General features: G+C 40.2%; 1 protein-coding gene across 1 annotated transcript in view; it reads right to left on the bottom strand.

The window, feature by feature from the left end:
- Positions 1 to 27765, bottom strand: part of Impg1 (interphotoreceptor matrix proteoglycan 1) — a 109472-nt gene that overhangs the window by 55683 nt on the left and 26024 nt on the right. Inside the window, 4 exon segments of the mRNA XM_051140600.1 lie at positions 21356 to 21434; positions 22490 to 22566; positions 23884 to 24128; positions 25474 to 25494. Of these exon segments, the coding sequence (XP_050996557.1) occupies positions 21356 to 21434; positions 22490 to 22566; positions 23884 to 24128; positions 25474 to 25494 (422 nt within the window).

The following is a 27765-nucleotide window of genomic DNA, read 5'->3' on the forward strand; positions in this document are numbered from 1 at the left end:
GTCATGACCTAGTTCCGTGTCTATGAGCCAGATTATGTCCTGAAGCTAGTCAGGAAATGTGCACTCCTGTAGACAAAATATCCTTTCACATTTTGAACCCAAAATAAAAAGTTAATAAAATCTGCACAATAAGGAAATGAGTATAGTTGAAGCCCCAGGATGCCCAATCTGTTTGCTTTCAAGTCAGCCCTCATAAACCTGCCTGCAGGGCCTCATGGGCCAGGAGCTGTGGGCAGATTGTAAATGACTATTAGTGTTGCACCAGGACCGTGAAACAAACAACAGGATATCCGCATCTAAAATATGGATAATTTTGCATTGTAAATTCTTTGAACTTATTTTTATATATTTTTGAAATACTTCAAGTACAGGGGAATGATGCTATGATACAAGCCATCCTTACCTGAGGGCAGAAACATGCCATTGCAAAGACATGGCTGTAAAATGCATAAAATGTCAATTTGGGTGCCTTGCCTTGTCCGTGCCTCCCAAGAACAAGTAGAAAAAGTTACCAGTGAGGACAGAAAATGAGACTTCCCCTGGGGAAAATAAACTGAGAAATATAATAATTTATGTATGAAGGCTACAAACTTTAAAAATCAAACAAGCAACCATGGGAAAAATGACACATGAAATATACTTTTCATGTATAACAAAAATAACAGGTGGTTGTTAACATTTTATATGTAATGGAGAGTGGTCAAATTGTTCCATAAATAAGACTACTAACATACAATTACATCTCGAGGAAGGCATTTCAAAGTAGATTTTTGCTTGTTTTATGGGGGAATTAAGAGCACAGGTGACCATGGCTATCGAAGCCTCCATTTTCCATGGGGCCAATAAAAATAAAGGGCCTGGTGTAGGGCTGCCTCTCGGTTTCCTTCGGTTAGCCTAAGGTCCTTTGCACCTAGCAAGGAAATGACGCCACTAGGGATGGCCTTATAGAATCAGATTCACCTGGGATGAAATACAGACAAACCCTCATCACGGGCCTCTCACCTCTCATTTCCTCTTCCCCTGTCCCTTCAACCCAGCTCCCCCTCAACCGCCCCCCCAACCCCCATCATCTCCTAGGGAGGCAGCGAGGGCCTTTGGACTTCAGCTTGATACTCATGTGCCTTAACTGTTTTCCCTCTCATTTCCTGGGAAGCCCCTTCGACTGAGATTGGATAGGCTCTTTGATCAACCCTGGAATCATAGGTACATCTTATAAAAAAAATTATTAAGTCAGGGGTGGTTCTTTGAAATTGGTTCTCTTAGGGAGATGCTCGAGTCCCACCCGAGCAGCCAATGGCCCCCTTCCAGGAATCATTCCCAGCACGATGCTTTCACCATCTTGGATGACCTGCTCAGTACTGCTCACTGTTGGCCATGGGAAATTTCTCTTCTGCTGCCTCCCACTCCCTCTGTTTCTAACATATGTCTCACCATGTAAAAGTCCCTAGTGTTATTCCATTTTTATTTTTGCTAGCTCATAATCCTTTCTTCTTCCATATGCTGCTTACTCCCTAGGCATTCCTCCTCTGGGACATTTTGACCATGAGAGGCATCACGTGCAATCATCTATATTTCAATTTAGCACACATAAGATGGGGCCAGTTCTCGTTCCCTCATAAGAGGGATGGGAGGAGTCATTAGACTTACCTTTTTCCCCCCAATTTTTTCTTAAATATTTTTACATATACATTTATAGTATTACACAAATATACAATAAACTACCTACTACAAGAAGAACTACAAAATAATCAAGAATTATATATATGTTATGTTCACAGTGTTTTGGCTATTTGTACTTGGAAGCCTTGAAGAAAACATCTTTCCTATCTTAGTGAGTCTAAAATTTTGAATGTAAATCAATGTCTGTCATATCTCATCATTATCAACTTAAAACATCTATCTAGACCTAAAAACATCTTAACCCCTTAACAACTAAGCTTAATTGTAAAACTAAACTCTCTGGTCTTCAACCTCATCAGAGATTTGAAAAGGAATAAAATTAATTACCTGAGTATACAGGGAATGCAGGTTAGCAGGTTCCCAAATGAGAAGATGATAGAGACGGTTTGCTGCCTGAACAGTCACCCAAAATTCTCTATAATGTTGGAGCATCATCTTCAGCCTTCTGGCCCAAGTCCTCAATAGTTCCTGCCCTACAAATATGTCTGTCAGATATATTGAGTCATTAGACTTTCAGCTGAGATTTTAGCCACTTCTTTCCCTGCCTTCCTTCAAACTCTTTGGTGGTTCTCAGCCTGTGGGTTACGACCCTTTTAGGGGGTTGACTCACTCTTTCACAGGGGTCACCTAAGACCATAGGAAAACACAGATATTCACATTATAATTGATAGCAGTAGCAAAAATTATAGTTATGAAGTAGCAATGAAAATGATTTTGTGGTTGGGGATCACTACAATGTGAGGAACTGTATTAAAGGGGTGCAGCCTTAGAAAGATTGCCAACCACTGTTCTATGTGATCCTGCCCCAGCTGCATGTGGTCTCCTCGGCAGTTTCTAGTATGCAAGGTGTGGGAGTTGAAGTGAAGGGTGGACTTGACTCCATCTACGGTATGCATCTGTAGGGAAGTCATCACTCACGCCAGGCTGAAGATTCTTGGTGGGGTTTTGTTTTGCAGTGTGTGTGTGTGTGTGTGTGTGTGTGTGTGTGTGTGTGGTCAGGGGCCATCCACACTCCAGAGTGTAACCTCTTACCTACACTCTTGTAAGCCCGATAAATTGGTTCACCAGGTTGAACTATGGTGGAGTGGCTAATTTGGTCTCCTGTTGATCTAAGGCAACTAGGTGTTTATTGACGACTCAAAAATTAGTGCAAAACTGAAAAACTGAAGAAATTCACAAGAAGATCACATAAAAAAGTGACAAGTAACAAACTTGCAAGCCTTGCAACCTTTCACAGAAAGGCCCAAGATCAGTGGGAAATGTGCCACTCTGCAGAATGATTGATTGGAGAAGCTAAAGAGCTGAATTTTCTTAAATTCCAGTGTAGGTACATCTTACATCTTATGTGTTTAACACACACACACACACACACACACACACACACACACAGACACACAAGCTAGTCCAGTAAGAAGTAAAATGTTAATTAGCTTGCTTATAACAATCCGAGAGACTATGCGTACTTACTTTAAGCAGCATGTTTTGTAACTTGAAAGTATGTGTACTTATTTTATTTATTTATTTATTTATTTTTTGTATGTGTACTTATTAAAACTCACCTCATTCTCAAGCCATGCTTATGCAAAACAATCCAACTTGTAGATACAAATGATGGCATTTGTTTTTCTCTATATAGATACTTTCATTCATTCTTATCCTGGGAATGAAGTTTGCGAGTTTTGGGAATGCTGACTTTGGCTGATATTTACTAAGCATTTTATTAAAGTCCTGCGGATTAGCACTTGTTTTTAGCATTTCAGAGAGGAGAAAGCTAATAAACGGATGGTGGATTCTGATCAACCTGGCAGTACAGAAGGCTTGCACGCTGGCAACGGACAGCTGTTCCTTTTTTAGCCCGTTTTTAGCAAGTGAAGGGGGGGGGGCAGATGGAATTTCATTTCTTCTTATTTTTGGCTTGGCTCAGTGGTCACTGAGTGTTAAATTCTGAGATTAGCGAGACCCATGTAAAGAAGAAGATCTCATTTCCTTGACATTTACATTTTGAAAGCCAGGTGGGTGGCATGACCCATGGCTTTGTGTAGAAGTTCATGACGTTTGCAGGAGGGCGCTCGGTTGCCTGTTCTTTCTAGGATTGACCCCTGAGTTGTTATCTGTACACACTTATAGAGATGGATTTTTCCTTTTTAAAACTTCAAAAAGAAAGGAAACCATTCGTGGGATTTTTTTTTGTCCATATCCCAAAACCTGATTATAATACTCTTGCTCTTCCTTCTGTAGGACTTATAAGAGGCCATTTTCCCTCATGGTGGTGCTGCATCTTTGAGTAAAGTCAACCATATTGTACAAACCTTTATGCAGTTCTTTGCAACAGGCCCCAAGACAACTTCCCTTTCCTGTGGCCTCATTAGATGCCTGATCAACTTTGGTCTTAAAATTATTCTAAGCACATGACTGGTATTTCACACCCTAAACAACGATAAAAAGAGAAATTTTTGGCTTCTGATACAATCTGTATGCTATATTTTATGCAAACCAAGCTAAGAGACACAGGGAAGTAATCCTTGTAGCTATGAATGTACAGGGGCAGTCACGTGAGGATGGACAGATGGGGAATAGAGGGCTACCCATGAAGTACTACCTTTGTGGCTTGGCTTTCCTCTGGACAACTTTTGATCTAATCTCCCAGCTGATGAGGATATATTTTCTGCCTTCTCTTATCAAATGAGGTATTTTTCCCATCTAGCAAGTGGCGACCATCCATCATCATTGACTACAAAACGTCTTTATCAAGGGTGCTCTATCAGGCAAACCCAGTTTTTCCTCTCATTAGATGAAGTGTTGAATTATTACCTGATTCTGTTTGTTCTAGTCCTGGCTCCTCATCTTTTCAGCCATTGTGATGTACAAACCAACCTTTGAGTCTTACTGCCTATATTGAGCTCATTCAAGATAATGTGCAGATGAATTTTATGTATTATTTCTATTAGGCCACAGTAGCATATACAGGTATTTGAACAAGTATTCTTAGTGTTTCTGTGAAGATGAGACTAGAATTTAAATCGATGGACTCTGAGGAAAAAAAAAAAAGATTTATTTCCATCTAATTGTTTGAATCTGCAGAAGGGAGATTGATCTCCTTGGAGGAAAAGGGAATTCTGCCATTACTACAGCAAATAAACCCATGCCTAGTTTCCAGCCTTTCAGAGAATTTATTCTTCATCATGTCTCATTAAGTTTCACCCCCAGGGTGAGCAGAAACTTGGTGTCTTACATTTCACATAGGTGGCCAGACTCTTGGACTCGCCATTTTCCATCCACTATTATTCAAACTTGTCTTTGGCTTATTTGAGCTCATTTTCAAATGATATATTTTACATCTTTCCTGTCCCGTGCTTCCACCCTTATCTGCGTTACAGTTTCAGGGCAAGTGGAGGACAAGCTCTTCTATGCTCCCTTCTTCACCCACCACATGGTGGGCATCCTAGCTTCCCTAAGCCCCTCTGTTACTATTCTCTACTTCCTGAAAACCCAAAGCAAACTCCATTTTCTGCTTGAATTCTTCCTCCCACAAGCCTCTGCATTCTTCTCCAAAACTCCCACAGTGCTTTGCATCTTTGCTCTTGACACTGGGTGTGCTTAGAGGCCTCTCTCCCTCTTACCAACAATGCCGTCCCTACTTCCAACACAATTTTGTGCATCCCTCTTTGTCTCCCCCTTTCACTGATTTTCCTCTCCTCTCACCCAAGCCTACTATCAGGCTCAGCCTATACAAAGTCCTTTGTGTTGTCACTACATTTAATGGATAAAAATCGTACGTGGTTCACTGTGCCCCGTATGTAAGCCTCTAATAAAGGCAATAGGTAGGAAGTGCACTGTGTCCATTATGAACTCACCCTTCCCTTTAACCCTTCTCAGTGCCCATTGCTCAGCCAGGTGAAGACTCTGGCTTTATTGTAATGAAGAGTTCCGGCAGTATGAAGTTTTAGTTAGTGACCAAATTTGAATCTTGCAAGCATTTCAGACATATGCAGCAGTACAATCTACCCTACAGATATGTCTGCATCTTTTGATTGATGGCTCGGAAGTATACCAGACTACTTGGCAGCACAACAGAAATGCATTTCTTACAACATCAGAGGCTCACGGCACTGTGAGGTGCTATCAGTGTACAATTAAAAAGACCTGATTTGCATAGAGAAAGAGGGATGCAGGCAGGTAAAGGGAGAAGGAGAGAGGGAGAGAAGAGAACAGGAAAGAGAGGGAGGGAGAAGAAGGGAAGGGGGAGGCAGAAAGACAGAAGTTGGCGGGGAGAGGGAAGGAGACTGTTGATCTGCCTTTATAACCCAATTACTCCTGGTTGTGTGAACATTTCCTGGCAACATGAACAGACATCTACTTATTCCAGAGTAGGCACCTGAGTCTATCTTGCTGATCCAGAGTTCAATTAGGGGTATTTGCAGAAGCATGGACATGGAAAAAGAAATAGTCCATCTCACTCCTGCAACTGTTAACCACTCCTATGTTCTTAGGGAAGGATAACTCCTCCTTGTAGCATCCATCAACTATATGTCCTTGAGGAAGGGTGGAGCCTTGTGAGCCCCTCCCCCTTCTCCATGGGCCCATCTTATACTGGCCTCCTGTGGGTAATCACAGCTCCTGAGAGTTCAAGAAGACAATAGCCATGCCATACTCAGAAAAGAGGGTACAACATGCCCAAAGAACTCTACTTCCAAATCATCACCATGGAGATTTGATCTTCCAAGTATAAATTTTGGTTGGGCTGCAAATGTTCAGGCTCTAGCAACAGTGACATATTTTCTACAATATTTCCCTCATGCGACATTGTGCCAATCTTTCTTCCTTAAGCCTTAGGGGAAACTTTTCTTCCTTAAAATTCTTTTTAATTTTCCAACATGAAGTAATTGAGTAACATGTTTTAAGGTAAGATTGCTGTTGAAATTGTCATAATGGTTTGGTTTATGCTATGCATAGATGCACATAAGTGGTTATTTATGCAGTCACCCCCTCCTTGTCATTAGTCTGGTTACCACGGAGGGATGCTCCAGGAATCATCTCAGTGGGGTTATTCTAATTGTCCCAGTATCTGTAAGTAGGAAAGGAAACAGAAGCTCCTGGGAGCTGTAGAGTATGTAAAGTAAGGCAGTGTATGCCACTTGCCTAGTGTGTGGAGAGCCTAATAAGGTGGCATGTGACTCCTGCCTCTTGTGTGGAGAGCTTGGTAAGGTGGCAACACATCTTGTCTAGTATGTGGAGAGATGCCATGTGCTGGCAGGGCTTTGGCTGTCACCTAGTGTTGGATGCAAGTAAGACACCTGCAGCACGTTAGCACTTACTCCAGGAAGCCAGAAGACTAGACTGCAGATCCTACACTAAAAGTTAAAAAGAAGACAGACATGCAAAATTAAAATGAAAACAACAAAACCAAGCCCCTGCCCCCCACCCCAGGACTGTTGAGCACACTGACTAGATCAGGGTATGTAGGATAGAGTCCATCCTATAGCTCTATAGATTTACAGTAAAGGCTGTGAAGAGAATCTGGTCTCCAAGACTCTTTCTGCTCACCTGATCTACTTCTTGCGATTAATGACTTCTTTTCCATCTTTGCCAAATAAAGGTTAAATCAATCAAAGCATTACTCAGAAGGGCTATTTATCAAGCTCTCTCTTTATGTAAATGTGAACCAATAAGCTTCACCTGGAGGTGCATACCTATAATTCCAGCACTCGGGAGGCGAAGTCAAGAGAGTAGAGAGGTCAGCTTGGGCCTCATAATGAGATCCTGTCTTCACCCTTCCCCCCACCCCCCACAAACCCAAACTATGTGAACTTCCACCAACAAAATTGAGTGGTAGCAATGAAAATGACCTTATTAAAAAGATGGGAATGAGTAAAGTCTGCACTCTCCTAGGATGTATTCAACAGACATAGGACTCTGAGGAAGCAATGGGAAGGCACTGTTTGGATGTCTATAGTGCATGAGCGATGGCAGTTGCTTGGAGTTGAGCAGTAACTGCTGTTATAGGTTATCATTTCCCACTCATGAGCCCAGAAATGGGAATCCATTCAACTAGTCTGCCTTGGTGAGTCCATTCAAGGCTCAGAATTCTCATAATGGTTTTATCTCACAAATATCACTCAAATCTACTTACTTTGCTCTCCTGTCTTTTTATATCAAGATATCCACCCTAGATAATTGTTAGGACCTTTTCAATCGATTATCTACATTTGCCCACCTGGGGTAGTTCTCCACACACAGCCATGAGGGTTTTAAATACAAACGTGAGGTGCCAGCCCTTTGCTTAAAACCCTTCAATGACTCTGGACAAGGCTGAGGGGAGAGAGAGAGAGAGAGAGAGAGAGAGAGAGAGAGAGAGAGAGAGAGAGAGAGAGAGAGAGAGAGAGACTTCTACACAAAAGAAGAAGGAGGAATGATGACATCAATGAGAGATGAAGTGCCCAAGAACTCCTGTGTACACTCATCTGAATGTGAGTGTGAGAGGCTCTCATGAAGGACAGCCAGTGTGGAAGAAAGAGCACAGCTAAAGGCAGTGGTCTCTAACAGCCTTTGTCCCTGAGGAAGCAGCAGGATTTTACCCTAGAAACGTGACCTCTGTTTAGTGAAAGATTGGAAAGGAGATTAAACAGACCACAACCCTGGGTCACAACTCGGAAAATAAATTGGGAGTGATCATACACAGAATCTCAGGGAGTCCAGGCTTGGCACTGTGGGGGTAGCAAGGGATGGTCAAGGTAGTTCGACTGGCAGAAGTTTCTACAGAAGGCACAGCTGACTAGCTGAGTCAGAGTCAAAGGTCTACCTGGGGTGACTTTCTTCTTCCCTTATCACATATCCATCTACAGGGAAGACAAACCTACCCACAGAAATGTCTTATGCAGAAGATGGTGAGGGATGATCAGGGAAACTCAGACCGCTGACCTTCGTGATAAAGGTTCAAGTGGTGGGAGAGCAGGTTCAGAGAGAGGGGTGGCTCAGTATCAGCTCAGCAAAGGGCCAAGAATCAGAATAAGAATTTTCACAGGAAATACCAAGTTTGGGGCAGGCCATTACATTTTGCATTGATCTCTTCAAGGATACTATTATTTCACCTATATCGAGGTCAATCCAGAACTTGGTGTAGGGGAGTTAAGAGAACTTCAATTTACTTCTCATCTTCTGGGCACTGTGGAGATTGTGTCTGGCGCTGGAGTGTAATTCGCACATCTGTGCTCAATGGCTGCCCGTTCCTTCTGTCAGATGGCATTTCTCTCACAGACCTTTATGAATAAGGTTTGCTTGTTTATTTATATATTTATTCATGGTGCTTTAGATCATGCCCGTGGCCCTGTGCATGCTAAATATTCATTCTACCACTGAGTTACAGCCCCAGCGCCATACAATCTGTTATAGTCTACTCATCCGAAGCCGGGGGTGGGGGCGGAGACCTCCATGGCCTAAATGTTCAGCTGAGCCTTCTTGTGAATTAAAGCAGAGCAAGTTAAACAGCATCCTTGCTCTGGCGTCCTAACGGGGAGTTAGGAGATGTGACTATTTTTTGACTGGGAAAAAAGTTTATTGCAAGTTTCATTCCTTTCATGCTGCTCATTCACACTAATCAGCACGGGGGCGGGGGGGTCTTCAGCCCCAGGAGGTGGAGCGCATTGACATTCTCAAATACTCCTATCTGGACAAAAAGTATTTACCAGCAAGGAGTGGTGCTCAGTATCTGAGAAAGGTCTGTGGACTTGCAAGCTAACAGACACAGAGAAGGCCAGTGCTCCTGGAGGTGACTGAGTCTGATGGTGACAGGTCCAATAAGGACAGCGACGACAAAGAATCATGAAGCCACAGTTATGTACCAGACACCTCTTTGCATAGGAGTCTATATAAATGGAACAATGATACATCCTTTCACTCTAAGAATTCAGTCTGTGACACTTTCTACACGCACGCGCACATGTGCACACACACACACACACACACACACACACACACACACACACACACACACACACACACACAGCCCTTGATCATTTCAACACTGTGTGGTAAACATCTGATGGACATATATGTGACTTTTTGTTGAGGAGGCAGGGCACAGAAGATTTCTATGAACACCTTTCAGGAAACAGTTGCAGACGGCTCATCAGATGAACTGATACTTGCAGTATGATCCAGAGGTCATCTAGAAGAGTGGGATAGGCAGAAAGGGGCAAAATCAGGACAATGGGTAATGTCCTGATGGCATGGCAATGGTAAGTAGTATGATCAGAACTGGGGACAGAATACTGTTTCTCAGCCAATGATTTTGCTTTAAGCATCTTGGTAGACTTAATTATTTTATGAGGGGTGGAAGCCTCTTATTTTTTTAAATTAATTTATTCAGATTACATCTAAATTGTTATCCCATCACTTATATCCCCCCATTCCTCCCTCTCTCCTGCTTTCACCCTATTCCCCTCCCCTAGGTCTATGACTGGGGGGCCCTCCTCCTCCACTATATGGTCATAGGCTATCAAGTCTCATCTTGGTAGCCTGCTTATTTTTTCTTTGAGTGCCTCCAGGCCTCCCCACCAAGGGGAGGTGGTCAAATATGGAGCACCAGAGTTCAGTCTAAGTCAGTCTGTGCTCTGCACATAACTGTGGAGAATGTCCTATCTATTGGGTAGATCAGAGTAGAGGTTTGATGTTTACTACTTGTATTGTCCTTGGTTAGCGCAATAGTTTGAGCAGACTCTCTGGACCCTAATCCACCGGTCACAATGTTCTTCTTGTAGATTTCTACACCCTCTTGATCCTTCTATTTCCCTATCTCCTATATTTCTCTTACCTAGAGTCCCACTAGGATGCCCTCACATCTATCCCAATCTCCTGGTAAGTGAAGACTTTCATGGGACACGCATTTTTGTGTTAGTGCCCAATTATAAGTGAGTATATAGTATATGAGTCTTTCTGCTTCTGGGTTAACTCTCAGTATGATCATTTCTAGTTCTATCCATTTGTCCAAAAATGTTGGGATTTCCTTGTTTTTAATGGCTGAATAGTATTCCATAATGTAAATGTACCACAGTTCCTTTATCCATTCTTCAACTGAGGGACATTAGGGCCATTTTCTAGGTTCTGGATATTATGAACAAGGCTGCTATGAACATGGCTGAGCATATGTCTTTGTTGTGTGGCGGACCTTTTTCTGGGTATATTCCAATGAGTGGAATAGCTGGGTCATGAGGAAGCCCTATTCCCAGTTTTCTGAGAAATCACCAGATAGATTTCCAAAGTGGTTGTACAAGTTTGCATTCCCACCAGCAATGAAGGAGTATTCCACTTTCTCCACATCCTCGCCAGCATGTGGTGTCACTTGAATTTTTTATCTTAGCCATTCTGATAGGTGTAAGATGGAATCTCAGTGTTGTTTTGATTTGCATTTCTCTGAAGACTAAAGACATTGAGCTTTAAGAGTTTCTCAGGCATTCGATAGTCCTTTGTTGAGAATTCTCTGTTTAGTTTTGAGCCCCATTTCTTAATTGAGTTGTTTGGTTTGGCAGTGTTTAGTTTCTTGAGTTCTTTATATATTTTGGATATTAGACCTTTGTCAGATGTAGGGTTGGTGAAGATCTTTTCCCAATCTGTAGGCTGTTGCTTTGTTCTGTTGACAGTGTCTCCTGCCTTACAGAAGTTTCTCAGCCTCATGAGGTCCCATTTATTAACTGTTGACCTTAAGGCCTGGGCTGTTGGTGTTCTGTTCAGGAAGTTGTCTCCTGTGCCAATGTGTTCCAGGCTCTTCCCCACTTTTTCTTCTAACTGATTTAGTGTTTCTGGTTTTATGTTAAGGTCTTTAATCCACTTGGACTTGAGTTTTGTGCATGGTGATAAATATGGTCTAATTGTATTTTTCTACATGTAGACCTCCAGTTGGACCATCACCATTTGTTGAAAATGCTATCCTTTTTCCGTTGAATAGATTTGGCTTCTTTGTCAAAAATCAAGTGACCATATGTGTGTGGATTCATTTCTGCATCTTCGATTTGATTCCATTGATCATCCAGCCTATTTCTGTGCCAGTACCATGCAGTTTTAATTACTGTTGCTCTATAGTATAGCTTGAGATGGGGTATGGAGATTCCTCCTGAGGATATTTTATTGTATGGGATTGTTTTAGCTATTCTGGTTTTTTTTCTTTTTTCATATTAAGTTGGGAACTGATCTTTCAATGTCTTTAAAATATTGTGTAGGTATTTTGATAGGGATTGCATTGAATCTGTAAATTGCTTTTGGTAATATGGCCATTTTTACTATGTTAATTCTACAGATACATGAACCGGGGAGATCCTTCCATCTTCTGATGTCATTTTCAATCTCTTTCTTCAGAGATTTGAAGTTTTTTTTCAAACAAGTCCTTCACTTGCTTGATCAGAGTTACTCCTAGATATTTTATATTGCTTGTGGCTATTGTAAAGGGTGTAGTTTTCCTAATTTCTTCCTCTGCATGATTGTCATTTGTACATGGGAAGGCTACTGACTTTTCTTGAGTTAATTTTGTATCCAGCCAATTTGCTGAAGGTGTTTATCAGCTGTAGGAGTTCTCTGGTGGAATTTTGGGAGTCACTTATATACACTATCATATCATCTGCAAATAGGGATAATTTGACTTCCTCTTTCCCATTTGGATCCCCTTGATCTCCTTTTGTTGTCTTATTGCTCTGGCTAGAACTTCAAGAAATATATTGAAGAGATATGGGGAAAGTGGGCGGCCTTGTGTGGTCCCCGATTTTAGAGGAATTTCCTTGAGTATCTCTCCATTTAATGTGATGTTAGTTATTGGCTTGGTGTATATAGTTTTTATTATGTTTAGGTATGCACCTTATATGCCTGATCTCTCCAAAACTTTAAACATGAAAGGGTGTTGGATTTTGTCAAATGCTTTTTCTGCATCTAAGGAGATGATCATGTGGTTTTTTTTCTTTTCGTTTGTTTATATGGTGGATTACATTGATGGATTTCTGTACATTAAACCATCCTGCATGCCTGAAATGAAGCCTACCTGGTCATGGTGAATGATGTCTTTGATATGTTCTTGTATTTGTTTTGTGAAAATTTTATTGAGTATTTTTGCATCAATGTTCATAAAAGAAATGGGTCTGAAACTCTCTTTTTTTGTTGGGTCTTTGTGTGGTTTAGTTATCAATGTGACTGTGGCCTCATAGAATGAATTTGGTAATGTTCCATCCATTTCTATCTTCTGGAATAGCTTGAAGAGTATCAGTATCGACTCTTCTTTGAAGGTCTGGTAGAATTCCGTGCTGAAATCATCTGGCCCTGGGCATTTTTTGGTTGGGAGACTATCAATGATTGCTTCTATTTCTACAGGAGAAATAGGAGTATTTAATTTGTTTATCTGATCTTGATTCAATTTTGGAAAGTGGAATCGATCAAGAAAGTTGTCCATTTCCCTTAGATTTTCAAATTTTGTGGCATATTTGCCTTTAAAGTAGGATCGTTTGATTCTTTGTATTTCTTCAGTGTCTGTTGTTATGTCTCCCTTTGTCTTTCTGATTTTGTTGATTTGGATAGTATCTCTCTGCCTTTTAGTTAGTTTGGTTAACGGTTTGTCTATCTTGTTCATTTTCTCAAAGAACCAGCTCCTGGTTTTGTTGATTCTTTGAATTGTTCTCTTTCTTTCTAATTTACTGATTTTTTTTAGCCCTGAGTTTGATTATTTCCAGACATTTACTCCTTTTGAGTGTTTCTGCTTCTTTTTTTCCTAGGGCTTCCAGATGTGTTGTTAAGTTGCTTATGTGGGATGCTTCCAATTTCTTTTTAAAGGCACTTAGTGCTATGAATTTTCCTCTTAGCACCACTTTCAACATGTCCCCCAAATTTGGGTATGTTGTTCCTTTATTTTCATTGAATTTCAGGAAGTCCTTAATTTCTTTCTTTATTTCTTCCCTGACCCAGGTGTCATTACATAGAGAATTGTTTAGTTTCCATATGTGTGTAGGCTTTTTTTTTTATATCTCTTGTTGTTGAAGTCCATCCTTAGACCATGGTGATCTGATTGGATACAAGGTATTATTTCAATCTTCTTGTATCTGTTGAAGCTTGCTTTGAGACCTACTATGTGATCAGTTTTCGAGAAGGTTCTATGGGGTGCTGAGAAGAAGGTATAATCCTTTGTCTTTGGGTGAAAACTTCTGTAAATATGTTAGATCCATTTAATTCATGATGTTGGTTAATGATGTTATTTCTCTGCTTAGTTTCTGTTTCGATGACCTATCTTTCAGTGAAAGTGGGTGTTGAAGCCTCCCACTATTAATGTGTGGAGATCGATGTGTGGTTTAAGTTTTGTTAATAGTTCTTTAACAATTGTAGGTGCCCTTGTATTTGGAGCATAGATGTTCAGAATTGTGATGTCATTTTGGTTGATTTTACCTTTGATGAGTATGAAGTGTTCTTCCTCATCCCTTTTGATTAATTTTGGTTGAAAGTCTGTTTTATTAGATATTAGAATGGCTACTCCAGCTTGCTACTTGTGACCATTTGCTTGGAATATTTTTTCCCAGCCTTTTACCCTGAGGTAATGTCTGTCCATTTGGCTGAGGTGTATTTCTTGAATGCAGAGGAATGTTGGATCTTGTTTAATCATCCATTCAGTTAGTTGTGTATTTTTATTGGAGAATTGAGCCCATTGATGTTGAAAGATACTAATGACAAGTGACTGTTAAGTCCCTTAATTTTTGATGTTGGTTATAGTAGAGAGTTTTTGTGGTTGTGTTTTTGTGATGGCATAGTTATCTATTTCCTGTGTAGTTTTTGTTGTGGCTTGTCCCTTTGGGGTGGAGTTTTCCTTCTAGTAACTTCTGTAAAGCCGATTTCATGGAAAGGAAATGTTTGTATTTGTTTTTTCATGGAATAATTTGGTTTATTTTGGTGAATGGCTATTGATAGTTTTGCTGGGTATCATAGTCTGGCCTGGCATCTGTGGTCTCTTAGGGTTTGTAGGGCCTCTGTCCAGGCCCTACTGGCTTTTATGGTCTCTGCTGAGAAGTCGGGTGTAATTCTGACAGGTTTGCCATTGTATGTTACTTGGCCTTTCTTGCCCCTTTTAATATTTTTTCTTTGTTCTGAATATTTTGTGTTTTTATTATTATTATGTGGCAGGAAGCTTTTCTTTTCTGGTCTATTCTATTGGGTGTTCTGTAAGCCTCTTGTATATTTATATGCATCTCCTTCTTTAAATTGGGGAAATTTTCTTCTATGATTTTATTGAAGATATTTTCTGGGCCTTGGAGTCAGGTATCTTCTCTTTCCTTGATGCCTATTATTCTCAGATTTCTTCTTTTCATGGTGTCCTTGATTTCTTCGATGTTTTGTGTCAGGAATTTTTCAGATTTAGCATTTTCTTTGATGATTTCTTTGAGTTCTGTGATTGTATCTTCTAGTTTCGAGATTCGTTCCTCCATTTCTTTGACTGCTGTGGGGTGGGTGGGGGTGTCCTAGGACAGATTCACTTGTTTCCCTGAGACTTCCACAGTACTGGAGCTCCAGTGTTCCACCATCTCACACACTGCACCTGGGCTATAGAGGCCAGCTGCAGTCTGCAGGTGGGTTCTGTTCCAAAGTCTGGATAGTGGTTTCAGGACCTCCGTGGGCTGTTGTTTTACCCAGGGCCAGACCAGCCTGTGGTCTTCACTGTGAAGGACTCCACTCACGTAGTGTTCTTCAGTTCTTGCAGTCTGTGGCTCCCAGTCTGGTGCTTGGTCTCAGTGTGATAGAGCAGATATAGTCCATGATAGGTGCCACCATCTTGGAACCTTATTTACCCAGTACTCTCATTTTTAATGGTTTTTGTTTGTTTGCTTGTTCTCTGTTGTGTTTCTTCCATGAATAAGTAGGGTGGACATTCTTTTATCTCAGGAAGGTTTCCTAGTTAGGGTTTCCATTTCTCCTTAAGCGTTGTCATTTCTATTCCCAGCTTGGCAGGTGATGAACGCTCACAAATCTATCTTTAATTGGCTACATAGAATATTTTCAAACTGGGCCCCTGCCTTCTTGCTTAATATTAATCAAAAGCCTAGTTATGAGATATAATTATTACTTAGAAATCATTGACTGAAAGCCAGGAAGTACACTCATTTCTTTAATTCTTCTGAAATCAGTCATTGACTTAGGCAGACTGTCAGGACCTTTCCCTCCAAACTGCTATAGTGAAGTAAGCTTTGGCACTCATTTCAGATACCCAGAATAGGCCGTGTGGAGAACACCTGAGGCTGGTTTTAAATGCTGGGGAGGTTGATGAGAACAGGCCATGGTTCATCACATTCAGACTGTCTCCTTGATAAGAACTCACAGGAGAAGATCTGCTATAAATGTGCAGATCTAAACTACATGATGGATTGTGTTTCTGCTCTCATCTCATATGGCTTGCTTAGAAGCAGAGCCAAGTAGACAAACCTCTGCAAGCAAATTTACAGAACTTTGTGATGCCCATTTTCCCTTTTATTTGAGACAGAGCCTTATACATGCCAGACCGACTAAGATCCCTCTGTAGATCCCACATTCAGTTATATTATGTGTTGGATATCAAACCTAGGGCTTTGTGTATGCTAGAGAGGCACTCAAGCAACTGAGCCATATTTCAATATACATGATTTTCATTTGAATATGATTTTGTCTGCAGAGACATCTGACTTCTTTAAAAAGTTATTGAGATGAAGCTCAATATAAAAATCAACATAAAATCAAGCATTTTAACATGAATACTTGGTGGTATGCAGTACATCCACAGTGTACACTGAGTTTCAGCATATTATAACCTCAACAAAAGTGTTGTCTTTTCCATTTTTTCCTTTTGACTCTTTAAAATAAGACCTTAACGCATTGCACATCTTTTCAGTCACCACCTCTTTTTAAAAAATGAAGTAGGGATTTTAACAAACATGCAAAAGAATGTAAAGCAAGTCCAAGTCCAAGAGTAGCTATAGAACGCAACGATAAATGGACAAATGCAAGGTGCATTGAACAGATGTGGTCTATGAGAGTCTCGTGCCAAAAACGACAAATAAACTAAAGAGAGAGACATATCTGCTCATCAGTTAGGGAGTCACCCATGACTTTTGGAGCTGTGTTTGTTTCTGTAACATGTGGTTATGGGTAAAACCTGTGATGCAATTTTAGGGAAAAATAAATGTAAAGATAGATAATTTTGAAAGGTATTTATTTTAGAATCACTGAAGCACAAGTTGGTTATTTGAAAAGATAAATAAGACTGACAAACTCTTGGCCAAACTAACAAGAAAGAGAGAGAGAGAGAGAGAGAGAGAGAGAGAGAGAGAGAGAGAGAGAGAGAGAGAGGACCCAAATCAATAAAATTACAGATGGAAAACAGAATATTAAAATATGTAGTAATGGATTGCATCAATCATTAGCTCTTACTCTGAAAACATACATTTGTAACACATAACTGGAAAATCTAAAAGAAATATGAATTTATAGATACATATAACCTATCGAAATTAAACAGCTCTATAGTAGCTGGTGATATTGCAGCAGTAATAATTGTCACTGGAGGAGTGTTTCAGTGGCTAAGAGCATGCACTGCTCTTGTAAAGGACTCAAATTCAATCCCCAAGACACATGTTGGATGGTTCAAAAATACTTGTGACTCGAGATCTAGGAGGATCCAAGCCTTTGAGCACACTCACATGCACACATGCACGTATGCACTCAATTTAAAACAAACAAACAAAATCTTAAAAATATGCATGAGAGATGGATAAGTGATTAAGAGTAACTGCCCCTCCACCCCCATACAGCCAAAGCAACCCAAAGCAAAAATAACACTTCTGTATATGTTACTGTACCTCATTTCAAATTAAAATACAGAACCATGGTAGTAAAAACAAAACAGCCCTTTTGGCACAGGCACATCAATCAATGGAATAGACTAAAGGACCTACCTAGGCACAAGGCCATGCAACTACAGCCCACTGGATATTTGACAAAAACGTCAAAATAAGCATTAAAGAAAAGACAGCATCTTCAATGAATGGTGCTAGGAAAACTGGATTATCTACAGTTAGAAGAATGGAATACTTATTTCTCATCTTGCAGAAAACTCAACTTCAAATGGATCAAGGGACATAAGACATGGATGTCTGGATGCAGTATAAGAAAAAGTATGAAATACACTTCTACCTATAGACAAAGGCAAGGACTTTCTGGATAGGACTCTGATTGCTCAGGGAAAAAAAGACCAAAAACATCAAGTGGAATCTCACAAAATCGAAAAGCTTTTGTACAACAAAGGTAAGTATCAATCAAGTGAAGAGACAGCTTATTTATTTGAAAGAGGATTAGTATCTAGAATATGCAAAGAACTCAAGAAACTAAACATCAAGAAAACAACCCAATAGAATACTGGCCAAGTGAGAAAACATGGATTATTAAATAACGATCTCAGTGCAGGCAAAAGATACCTCCCTCCACATTATTGGTCAGGAAGGCCTCAGAGGCATCCAAGGCAACATAGACTTTTGATATTGCTCTTCGTTGTACACTGTTACTTGGTGGTAAGACTCAATTGCTGAAGACCCTCCTTGCTTTGATACAGGACAGAGAGCAATCAACTTCAACTTACCAGAACAACCTTTCCCTGTCACTAGCTTACATAGTGCCAGGGGATGCTAGGCAGGCTTCCGAGAGAGGAAAGATTGTCTCAGCCATGGCACACTATAAGCTATAACCCTGACCCCCTTGCACAATGCATCCACTGGTTGAAAAGTAATGACTACGTGGTTACTGAAACACTTTCTGATCAGATATGAGGCCTGCTCTGCAGGAAGGATTTCATGCCTGGATCTACCTGTACCTTGGCGAACATCTCATGACTGGGAAGATTATATGCCCGCCCCAGTGAGCCTGTTGTTCTGCTAAATGGTCATGCTGTGAAATTGCCTTTTAAATATTTATGTTTAAACTCATAGATATGTTGGCCAGAGAAGCTTCTTTCTGAGTGGGTAGTGGTTAACGCAGGGACTCATAACTGGTCAATATGCTGGGGAGGAGTGGCTATTGAGTGCTCAGTCCTAAATGGGACATCTGTATCAACCCCATCCCCAAAGCTCAGAGAACATCACAGAAGATAGGAAGAAAGAAAGAGCAGGATGCTGGGGAGGAGTTCAGGGAAACGCTGACTTGTGGACATGTCTTGGCCATTGGGTTAGCTGTAGCTAGCTATGGTTACCTGTATAAGACCTTCAGAGGATTAAGCCAACAAGATCTATCAACATTTTAGCAGATAGCACTAATTGTAATCAGTAGGGTGCATAAAAAACAGAGGACATGATGGTAGGAGGATAATGTTTTGAAAAATCTTCATGGGAGTGGAAGGGTGCACTTGGGTGTGTGTGTGTGTATGTGTGTGTGTGTGTGTGTATGAAATTATAAGATGACAAATAAAGGATTTTGTAGAAGTTATTATTATTTTTACCGTGTGTATATTGTGTTTGTATAAGCGCAGGCCTCTGTGTACCACAGAGTGTGGTGGTAAAGAGACAACTTCGGGAGTTAGTTCTAGGCCTTTCCTTCCATCTTGCTGTGGCCCGGCTTCTCTTATTGCTGTCTCTTCACATTCTGCACTAGCTGGCTAGTGAGTTTCAGCATGATTCTCATGTTCCCACCTTGTAGCTCTCACGGGAGTGCTGGGATTACACACATGAGCTATTGCATTCAACTTTCTGTGGGTTTTAGAGATTGAAATCAGGTTGGCAAACTAGCGCAGGCGACATTTTTCCTTGCTGAGCTGTCCAATCAGACTGAAGATCTGATTTTTTTTTTTTTTAAAGGGATCAGTCCACTCGCAGCAAATGCAGTGTACCCTGGAGAAAACTTGAATGATGGTCCTGATCCTGACCTTGTACAAATCATTTCCTGTCTCTAGCTTTGCTGTCTCATTTTTGAAGCACAGAGTTAAGCCTGGATTATCTCTGGAATTCTCCTTAGCTTTAGTGTTCCATGGGGTATTCTTTCTGTGGGTACAGTTAAGCAAGTTGAAAGTGTAATAATGCATTTGTCATAGGCCCATCATAATTTTTATTTGTCTATCTGAAATGCCAATTCTGATCTCATAATGGAAGAAAAGAATTCAAGGACAGCATTGGGCATTCCACCAAAGGGCAAGTCTTGTCTACAACCAACGCTCAGATGATTTTAAGGCCAAAATGATGGTTGATGTCCACTGTGGTTGATTACAAGTAGCCCAGTATTCCTCAATACTTCTTCTACACCTATGCTTTTAACTGCTTGATTCTCTGTAGCTGCTTAGACATCAGAAGAGAGAAATGGTGCTGTTTCTGGGCCCACAAGTAATCAGAATACTGCCTCTTTTGACATGGCCACACAACTGTGAGGAAGCCCCCAAGCCTCATGGAAAGGCTCACATGCAGGTGAATGAATGGGGCCTCTGGCAAACAGTTCTGGCCAAGCATGGGTTTCCCAGTAATGTGTGCAAGTCTCTATGAAAATGGATCTTCAGGACCAGATGAACTCTGCCAGCTGGCACACATATAGCAGATTTGTCACCGCTGACCACTTCCCAAATGTCAGATTTACAGGAAATAAGTGGTGATTTTTAGCTATTAACTTAAGTTCTGCAACAAATAACTGCTACGAAATGGACACTTTCTTGCCAGTAATCATCTAAACCAAGTTCAATTTGTACAGCAAGCTCTGCTATCATGACATATATGCATTCCAGAAAAAAATGCGATGAGATTATTTACCTACCTGTTGCATGTAATTTATGAGGAAATTAACACTGAGGAAATATTTTGTAAGGAGTTCTAACTAAAGCAGCAACAAAACTCCGAGAAAACCCAGCCATCACACAGCTTCAGAGGCACTCATTTTGAGAAGAACAGTGAGAACTGATCAGTCTCAGATCCCCAGACTTCTGTTTCTTAAAGGATATTTTCACCAGGCAACCTATAGAGTCAGAAGGGGCATTGCCACGTGTTGGAGGCCAGCCTCTTTACATATTGCTAGCTAGAGTTATAAAGTAAGAAGTTGTCTCTAAGAAAACAGAAATAGGTACAAATTAAAAATAAACATAAAAGAAGAAAAAGAGTGTCACTCAAGAGGGTTCCAGTGTTTAGCGATTTTCTTATGTGTAACTCATACTAAAAAGCTCTCAGGTGAGAACAGCTCACGTCTGAAATCCCAGCATTCAGGAGACTGGCAGAAAGACTGGGCCTGTCTGAGTCACACAAGGAAATTCTGCCTCAAAAATAAAACACAAGAAAACAGTTAAAAGAGCACAGACAGCCTGCTAGTTACCTGCAGGGATAATCTGCTGAAGTAAAGGTTGGTTCAACTCATAACTCTGGGACATGGATTTGGGCCTCGCGATCTCCTCCGTGCCAGTTTCCAACCCTGAGAGGGATTAACTAGTGCAGCTTTGGCTTCAGTGTCTCTCACCACACCCAAGAAGGGCTGGCAGGATTCCCCAGGGGACTGGTGACTGGAGCTCAGGGAAAGATACATGGTCCTCAACCAGTCTGCCAGTGCATTCTCTTTTGCTGGTGATGCTGGCGAGATAAACCTTTCCAGGGTAGTGAAGGCATTGTCAGGAGTTTGAGGAGAAACATGGACGGGTCCTCAGAGAATGATGTCATCAAACACAGTATGAGAAGAAACTCACCGGGCAGGGCAGGTCCATCTCTGTCCTCTGCCTCAAGCCTTGCATCACTGAAAGGGAGTTCTGGACTCCGGGTGGCATCCTGAAGAGTGAATGTAGGAAGACAGATGTTGCGGACAGATGTTCCTCTGCGCGCGGGGAGGCCTATACTTACATTTTAATCCTGCTATTTAAATTTAAGCGAAGAATTCTGTTGTTAGCATGGCTTTTCTATGGAGGAGGAGCCTGGAACCATCTCCAGAAAGGACAACAGGGCCCAGCCTGGCAATCTGTTTATTTCTTGATCTTTCGTTTCTTGGCCACTGGTCTTGCTAGACAGGACTAACTAATGACTGAAATGCTTTGGATTGTGCCAGTCATGTTTCTTTTATTTCAAGAGGGCATGGAGGTTACTCAGAATTCCCATTTATGAACACTCCAGTGAAAACTTGTAGAACACCGAAGTTGACCTAGCTTTAAGTTAAATACAATAATTACTATTTCATCCATTCCTTTTAGTTTCTAAGACATTAATTTGCATTTACCACCTCCCATAAATAAAAATTTAGGTAAGCTCTTAGGAATTAAAATTAAAGTTATACAGATATTTCTGAAAACCAAAGTAAGTATTATACTTTGTTTTAATATTCATTTTAGCTCATTAAAATGTGTTTTATCTGGCTGGATAAAGCACTGGCCAGTTTTATCAGCAATAAAAATCACTCTCCACCAAGGTTGGTGGTCTGAGTGCAATTACCAAAACCCACACAGTAGAACCAACTTCTGCAAATGGTCCCCTTGCACTATATGTATGCTGTGCCATGCCTGTATCTTCTCTTCCTCTTCAAATAAATGAATGAATGTATACAATTAAAATAAAAATAAAATAAAATTTAAAAGTATTGAACATGGAATACAATCTGACTCAAAGTGGAACAAATATCTAACTAAAGCCAATGAAACTGCATCTTAGAATATTTGAAAATCAATTTGAATTAATTTTTGTTAACACAGTTTTGTAAGTGGGTTCCCAATTATAGCCTTAAAAATATAAAATATTTATATTTAACATTTCAAAGAGTATTTTTTTCTACTCAGTCTATAAAACTTATTATTTTGTTAGAGGGTTTTAAACAGAATGACAAGAAATTTGCTTACCTGAGTGACATCAGCAAGGGGTGTGGGCAGCCCCGATTGGGTGACAGGCTTGGAGACTGACAAGGAGCCAGAGATTTCTTGGGTGAAAAAAAATCACAAGGTTAAAATAATTTTTTCATTTATGATTTAGGCCATAAAACAGTTAAGGTTCTAACGTGAGTTAATAGTGAATTCTTAAGGTGTTGTACTAGAAATAATTAAGAAATTGGAACTACAGATTAATATTAGGTCATTAATTTGAATGATTCACTGAAGAACAGATACAGGGAATTGCAAAGAACAGGATGAAATGGGTACAACAATCAGTGTAACTAGACAGAAGGAATAAGTACTGGAATTATGTCGCTCAGTTGGGTGATTATAGTTAATGATAATGTATTGTCTACTTCGTAATTGATAGAAGAGAAGTTTTGAATGCTCCCATGACAAAGAAATGATACAGAATAGCGATAAATAATATAGTAATTCTACTGTATTGATCATTATGTGGTATACACCTGAATCCAGTCATAACATTATATCTCATGGATGTGCATAATTATTATGTGTCAATTAAATAATAAGAATGAGTACAAAAGAATAGTAGTTTAGAGATTTTTGGGGTGCCCAGACTTACTGTATAGCTTTGGATCAAGTATTGAGTCTGGATGGCTAATCCAGAAGGGATTAAAAATATGACTTAGCTGGCAAAGGCAGAAATGGCTAGTATCCACACTGTGATGTAGGCGAATCTATGGAAGCCAACGCCATCCTCCATCCTGGTTCTCAGAACACCCCAGAAAGTTCAAGAAAAACACAAACCCAAAGTAACAGATAGTCTCAGAGATGAGTCTGAAGTTGTTCTCTTCTTGCTTCCAAGGCTCCATAACCTCCTTCCACATTTCCAGAGATAATGGCTTGTTGTTTGAAATCAGATAACAGAACTGTCAGAGAAGGACAGTTTCATGCCATGTCATGGTAAAATGGCATTTCTGTTGCCTATCTATCATACCATCTCCCGTGCCTGCAAGTTTCAGGCTCCTGGGTCCCCTACAGCATCCTCTAATAGTCTCAAGCATGTCACAGATTATCTTCTTTGGATCCCACTGAAGGTCGACTTACACAGTTTGTTTCAATGGTTCCTAACTCTGCTCTCTGGAGTGGGTTGTATTTATAACTAACCCATTGGATTCTGCAAGACTTATCTTTGGTGTAAAATGATCACCAAGGGCTGAGTACATGAAATGCAGGAGGGAGTGAGGAGAGACAGAAATAGAACCGTACATGATGTGCCTGTCATAGTAATGATACCTTTACGGGCCCCAAGTTAAAATGACAGTCTATCATATAGTCATAATCAAAAGCTTCTCTGTAAGAATTAGGTTAAACCCAGAAATACGGCATCCACAACTGACCATCACTGAACTGAATTGTCCCCATATCCAAGGAAAGGTCTCCATCTACTAGTTGTACGATGAGTTTTTTGAGGTCGGTAGCTGTGAGGTAGGATTCTGGGTGCTTGTCTGCTATGGTTCCATGATGGGTCCTTTCACTTTCAATTTTGTTAGAATCAAGAGGCAGGAAGTCACTGTCAGGGCTTGTTGCTTCTGTATGGTCTCTCTTAAAGATGGCCGTAAGTTGTATTTCTGTGGAGGTTGAGCTGTGGAGAGGAGCGGACATGTTCTATCCAAAGACATTGTTACGAGCCTAGACTGTCTCTGTGCTGCTATGAGTCTTCAGGACAATTTATCCTCTTTTTCTGATAGGCTCTTAAAAAGAATATCCAACTATTTAGTACATTTCAATATTTACCAGAAATTTAACAAATAGAAAAATATTAACAATTTGTTTTAAAGTCAAATGTCAGTCTGGGGATTAAGTCTAGTTTGAAGAAGGACAGAGAACTGGATCTGTCCATACACATTTGTATTAAAAAGCGTTAATTGTTCATTGCTAATTGATCAATGTTTTTGAAAGTCTTAAAAGTCATGCAGTGCCAATCAGAAAGAGGGACGGGTTAGTCCTTGTTTCTACAAGACACCTCCTTTAAGGTCTATGGACTAGCATGCAGCATGCAGTGGTGGCACAACAGGCAGTGTATGCCATAACCAAGGAGATCATCAGTTCTTAAGGCCTTTCTTTCTTCCATTATTTCCCACAAAGTCTTTTTTTAAAACATGAAAATCCTTTAAGTGAGACAGAGCAAGAAAGTAAAATAACAAAAGACGTGAGAAAAGGGAAGCAAAGCAGCACACAGCACATGATTAACTGTACCTACTACTGTATTTATTAGTGCAATCTCTTTCAGCATGCAGACCCCAAACGAGATTCTTTACAGCTCTGTCCTTGAGAATCAAGTGCTACCTTTTGTTTCAAGCCATAAATCTACACGGAGGGAAGCAGCAATGTTTTTACAGGCCCCAGGAACTGATAATGTGTATTCTTGGCAGTTCTTCAGACGATATAATCAGTCAGAGGCTACAGTTCATTATTTCACTAGTCAATTGCAGCAGCCAAAGCCAGTTTCTCCTTATTGAGCTCTCCCAGGTATAGTGGGTCCTTTTCCCCCCCTCCAAGTGACCTTGGGGCTGAGGAACAAATTAGTTTCTCTCCTTCATTCTAGACTTCAGTTGGTAGCACTCATGAGTTTGCACCCAGGCAGCCAATCTCCCATTGCAAACATATAAGACACAGCTAAATCATGCTGCTTGCACAACACAGCTGTATTCTCCCATTTTTTTTTCTACTGAGAACTTCAAGTAGTTTTTTTTTTTTCTATAGAATGCTTTTCAGAGGGTCAAGTCAATGCTTCTCTATTAATATCCCATGGTGATTTGCTAGAAATTAAAAAAATTACCAAACGATTATTATCCATTTAAACCAAACTACTATAAAACAATTGGCTTATTCAAGAGAGTACATGTGAAAATTATTTCAAAACTCTGCTTATACATTAGCAAAGGGAAGCACATCATATTTCAAAACATAAATATAATCAAAATTACCCATCGTCTTCTTTCTTTGGTCTCCATTTCATCACATATCATGAAAACATGCGAGGGAGAAAGAATTTTAATGAGATTTATTGAATCTGTCAGTGGATAATTTTATACACAGAAGTGCTTTTACATTGTCCCACATATTTGTCCAGAGCGTTTTAGAAATATACAAACTGCCATCAGAAATTTGTACGGCACTTTTAAGAATCACGATTCTAAGAATGTAAACCTTACTACGTGCAGTTTCTGATCAGGACTTGAGCCTTAGTTCAAACATGTCTGTGCATTTATGGTCTCTTTAAACTTGATTTCCTCAAAGAAGTTGCAACTTCTTTGCAAATTTACGCTGCTATGTGTCTTATATTTGGGTAGTTATTGCCACGATGCTTTTAAAAAGTATTTTGCAAACAGATTCTTTCCCTCCTGAATGTCATTAAGGGATTTCATTTATCCTCAGAGGCATGATCTCTGAGACCGATCCTTAGAACCAGTGTTTTGCTGTTTTCTCTTTGAATTGCTTTATTCAATTGAGGGACTGGTTCCACTCACAATAAAAACTTGCAAGGAAAACAACACCTGTGTTGCTGAGAGAGTGATACGTGCCCAGCAGTTTATGTATATTTTCCTTTAATGTTTACAACAACAGAATCCTCATCTCACAGGAGCTACAAAGGCACATGGAGACCCAGTGGAGACCATCACAGGTGAGATTTGAACTTTGGGTTCTCTCTCTTCAACCTTGGTTTCACTTTGTCACCCCACCCAGTGGTGTGTGTCTGAGAAAGACAATTTGGTTACCAGAATTACAGACACACTTTAGAAATTCGTTTAGAAGCTTTGTTTGGTGTTTTCCCCACATATTTCAAATGACAGCTGCTGATGAAGACAGTCCATCTATATATGATGGCAGTAGTGTCACTGGTATTTCTGCTTGGATTACAAATTCATTTCACTCTTATCTTCTGATAAAACACGACCACAGTGGACACTCTACAGACTGGTTCCCATGTTTCCACTGTGCTGACAGAGAGCCTGCTGTCTTTCTAACTGGCATTGCTCTGTGAGGAGAGAGTGCCTCTTTACCAGATATTCTTTCAGGGCCTGCCTCTGGCTTCTTTGTGGTTTGTAACCCATGAAGCCGAGGATAGCAACTGTGCTTCCTGGGCCAAAACCTTATTTTTGTCAATTAAAAATTATGCTTATGCTTGCATATTTGCATAAGCAAATGAAAATCTCAAAGAACTAATGATGCATATTCAGCAAAGCCTCTCTGTGATCTTTCCCCTTCTCACATGGCTTCACCGTCTCCAAGAAACTACTAATATGTTTTCTGTCACTGTAGATGAGTTTGTGTTTTCTGGAATTTAATATAAATAGAACATAATGCACTTTTGTCTAGTTTTTCATTCAGCACAGTTATTTTGAGGTATATTCCTGTTGTCACATGTCAAAAACATTTATTATTATTATTGTTGTTGTTGTTGTCAATAAAAGTGCCTATACTTCTGTTAATGAGCACTTAACTTGTTTCCATGTTTGCCTATTAAAGATAAAGATGCTATGGACATTTATGCAGCAGGCTGAAGGAATACACTCTATTTCTAGAAATAGAAATATACTAGAATAGTTTCCCTCACTTGCTCTAAGGGATGGAGCAGTACTCAAAGTGGTGCTTTAAGTGTTAATCCTTAAAATTGTCTTAACCATGGAGTCCTAACTACTTCCCAGTTTGTGTTGAACCAGATGAGGCTGCTCATAGCAACCTGTTTGTGAAGTTACTATAAGCTTTTCTACAAATGAGACCAAAGAAAGGCCATGCCTGTGACTGATAGGCTGAGTAATCTGTGGGCATCTGGACCCACAACACGAATAGTTTCTTTCATAGTAAGTTTATTCCACAAAAACCTTAGTCTTGGTGTCAATGGCCACATATTTGTGCTTCTCACAAGCACGTTATTGATTGAACTCATGGACTCACATACTTTGCAGTGGACTGAAGTCCTCTTGACTGAAGGAAAATAATTGGCAAAATGTGACTGAACTTATTTTTGAAGCATTTTGGGCAGAAACAGCAATAAATCCTTCCAGAGACACATGAGAAAGATTCGGTTTCCAGGCATGTCCCTTTAAAAGTTTTACCTTGGAAAATTTCATTGCCTAACATTGTGATTTTCCTCTGAGGTTGATTTTTTTTTTTTTTTTTTTTTTTTACAATTAGATTTTCATTTGTGGAATGGAGGCGATAACATGCATTTAATCACTCACCAGGAGAAGCGTTTCCATCATTTCCTGAAGCTG

The sequence above is a fragment of the Acomys russatus genome, chromosome 32 (genome assembly GCF_903995435.1).
Source record: "Acomys russatus chromosome 32, mAcoRus1.1, whole genome shotgun sequence".
Taxonomy (NCBI): domain Eukaryota; kingdom Metazoa; phylum Chordata; class Mammalia; order Rodentia; family Muridae; genus Acomys; species Acomys russatus.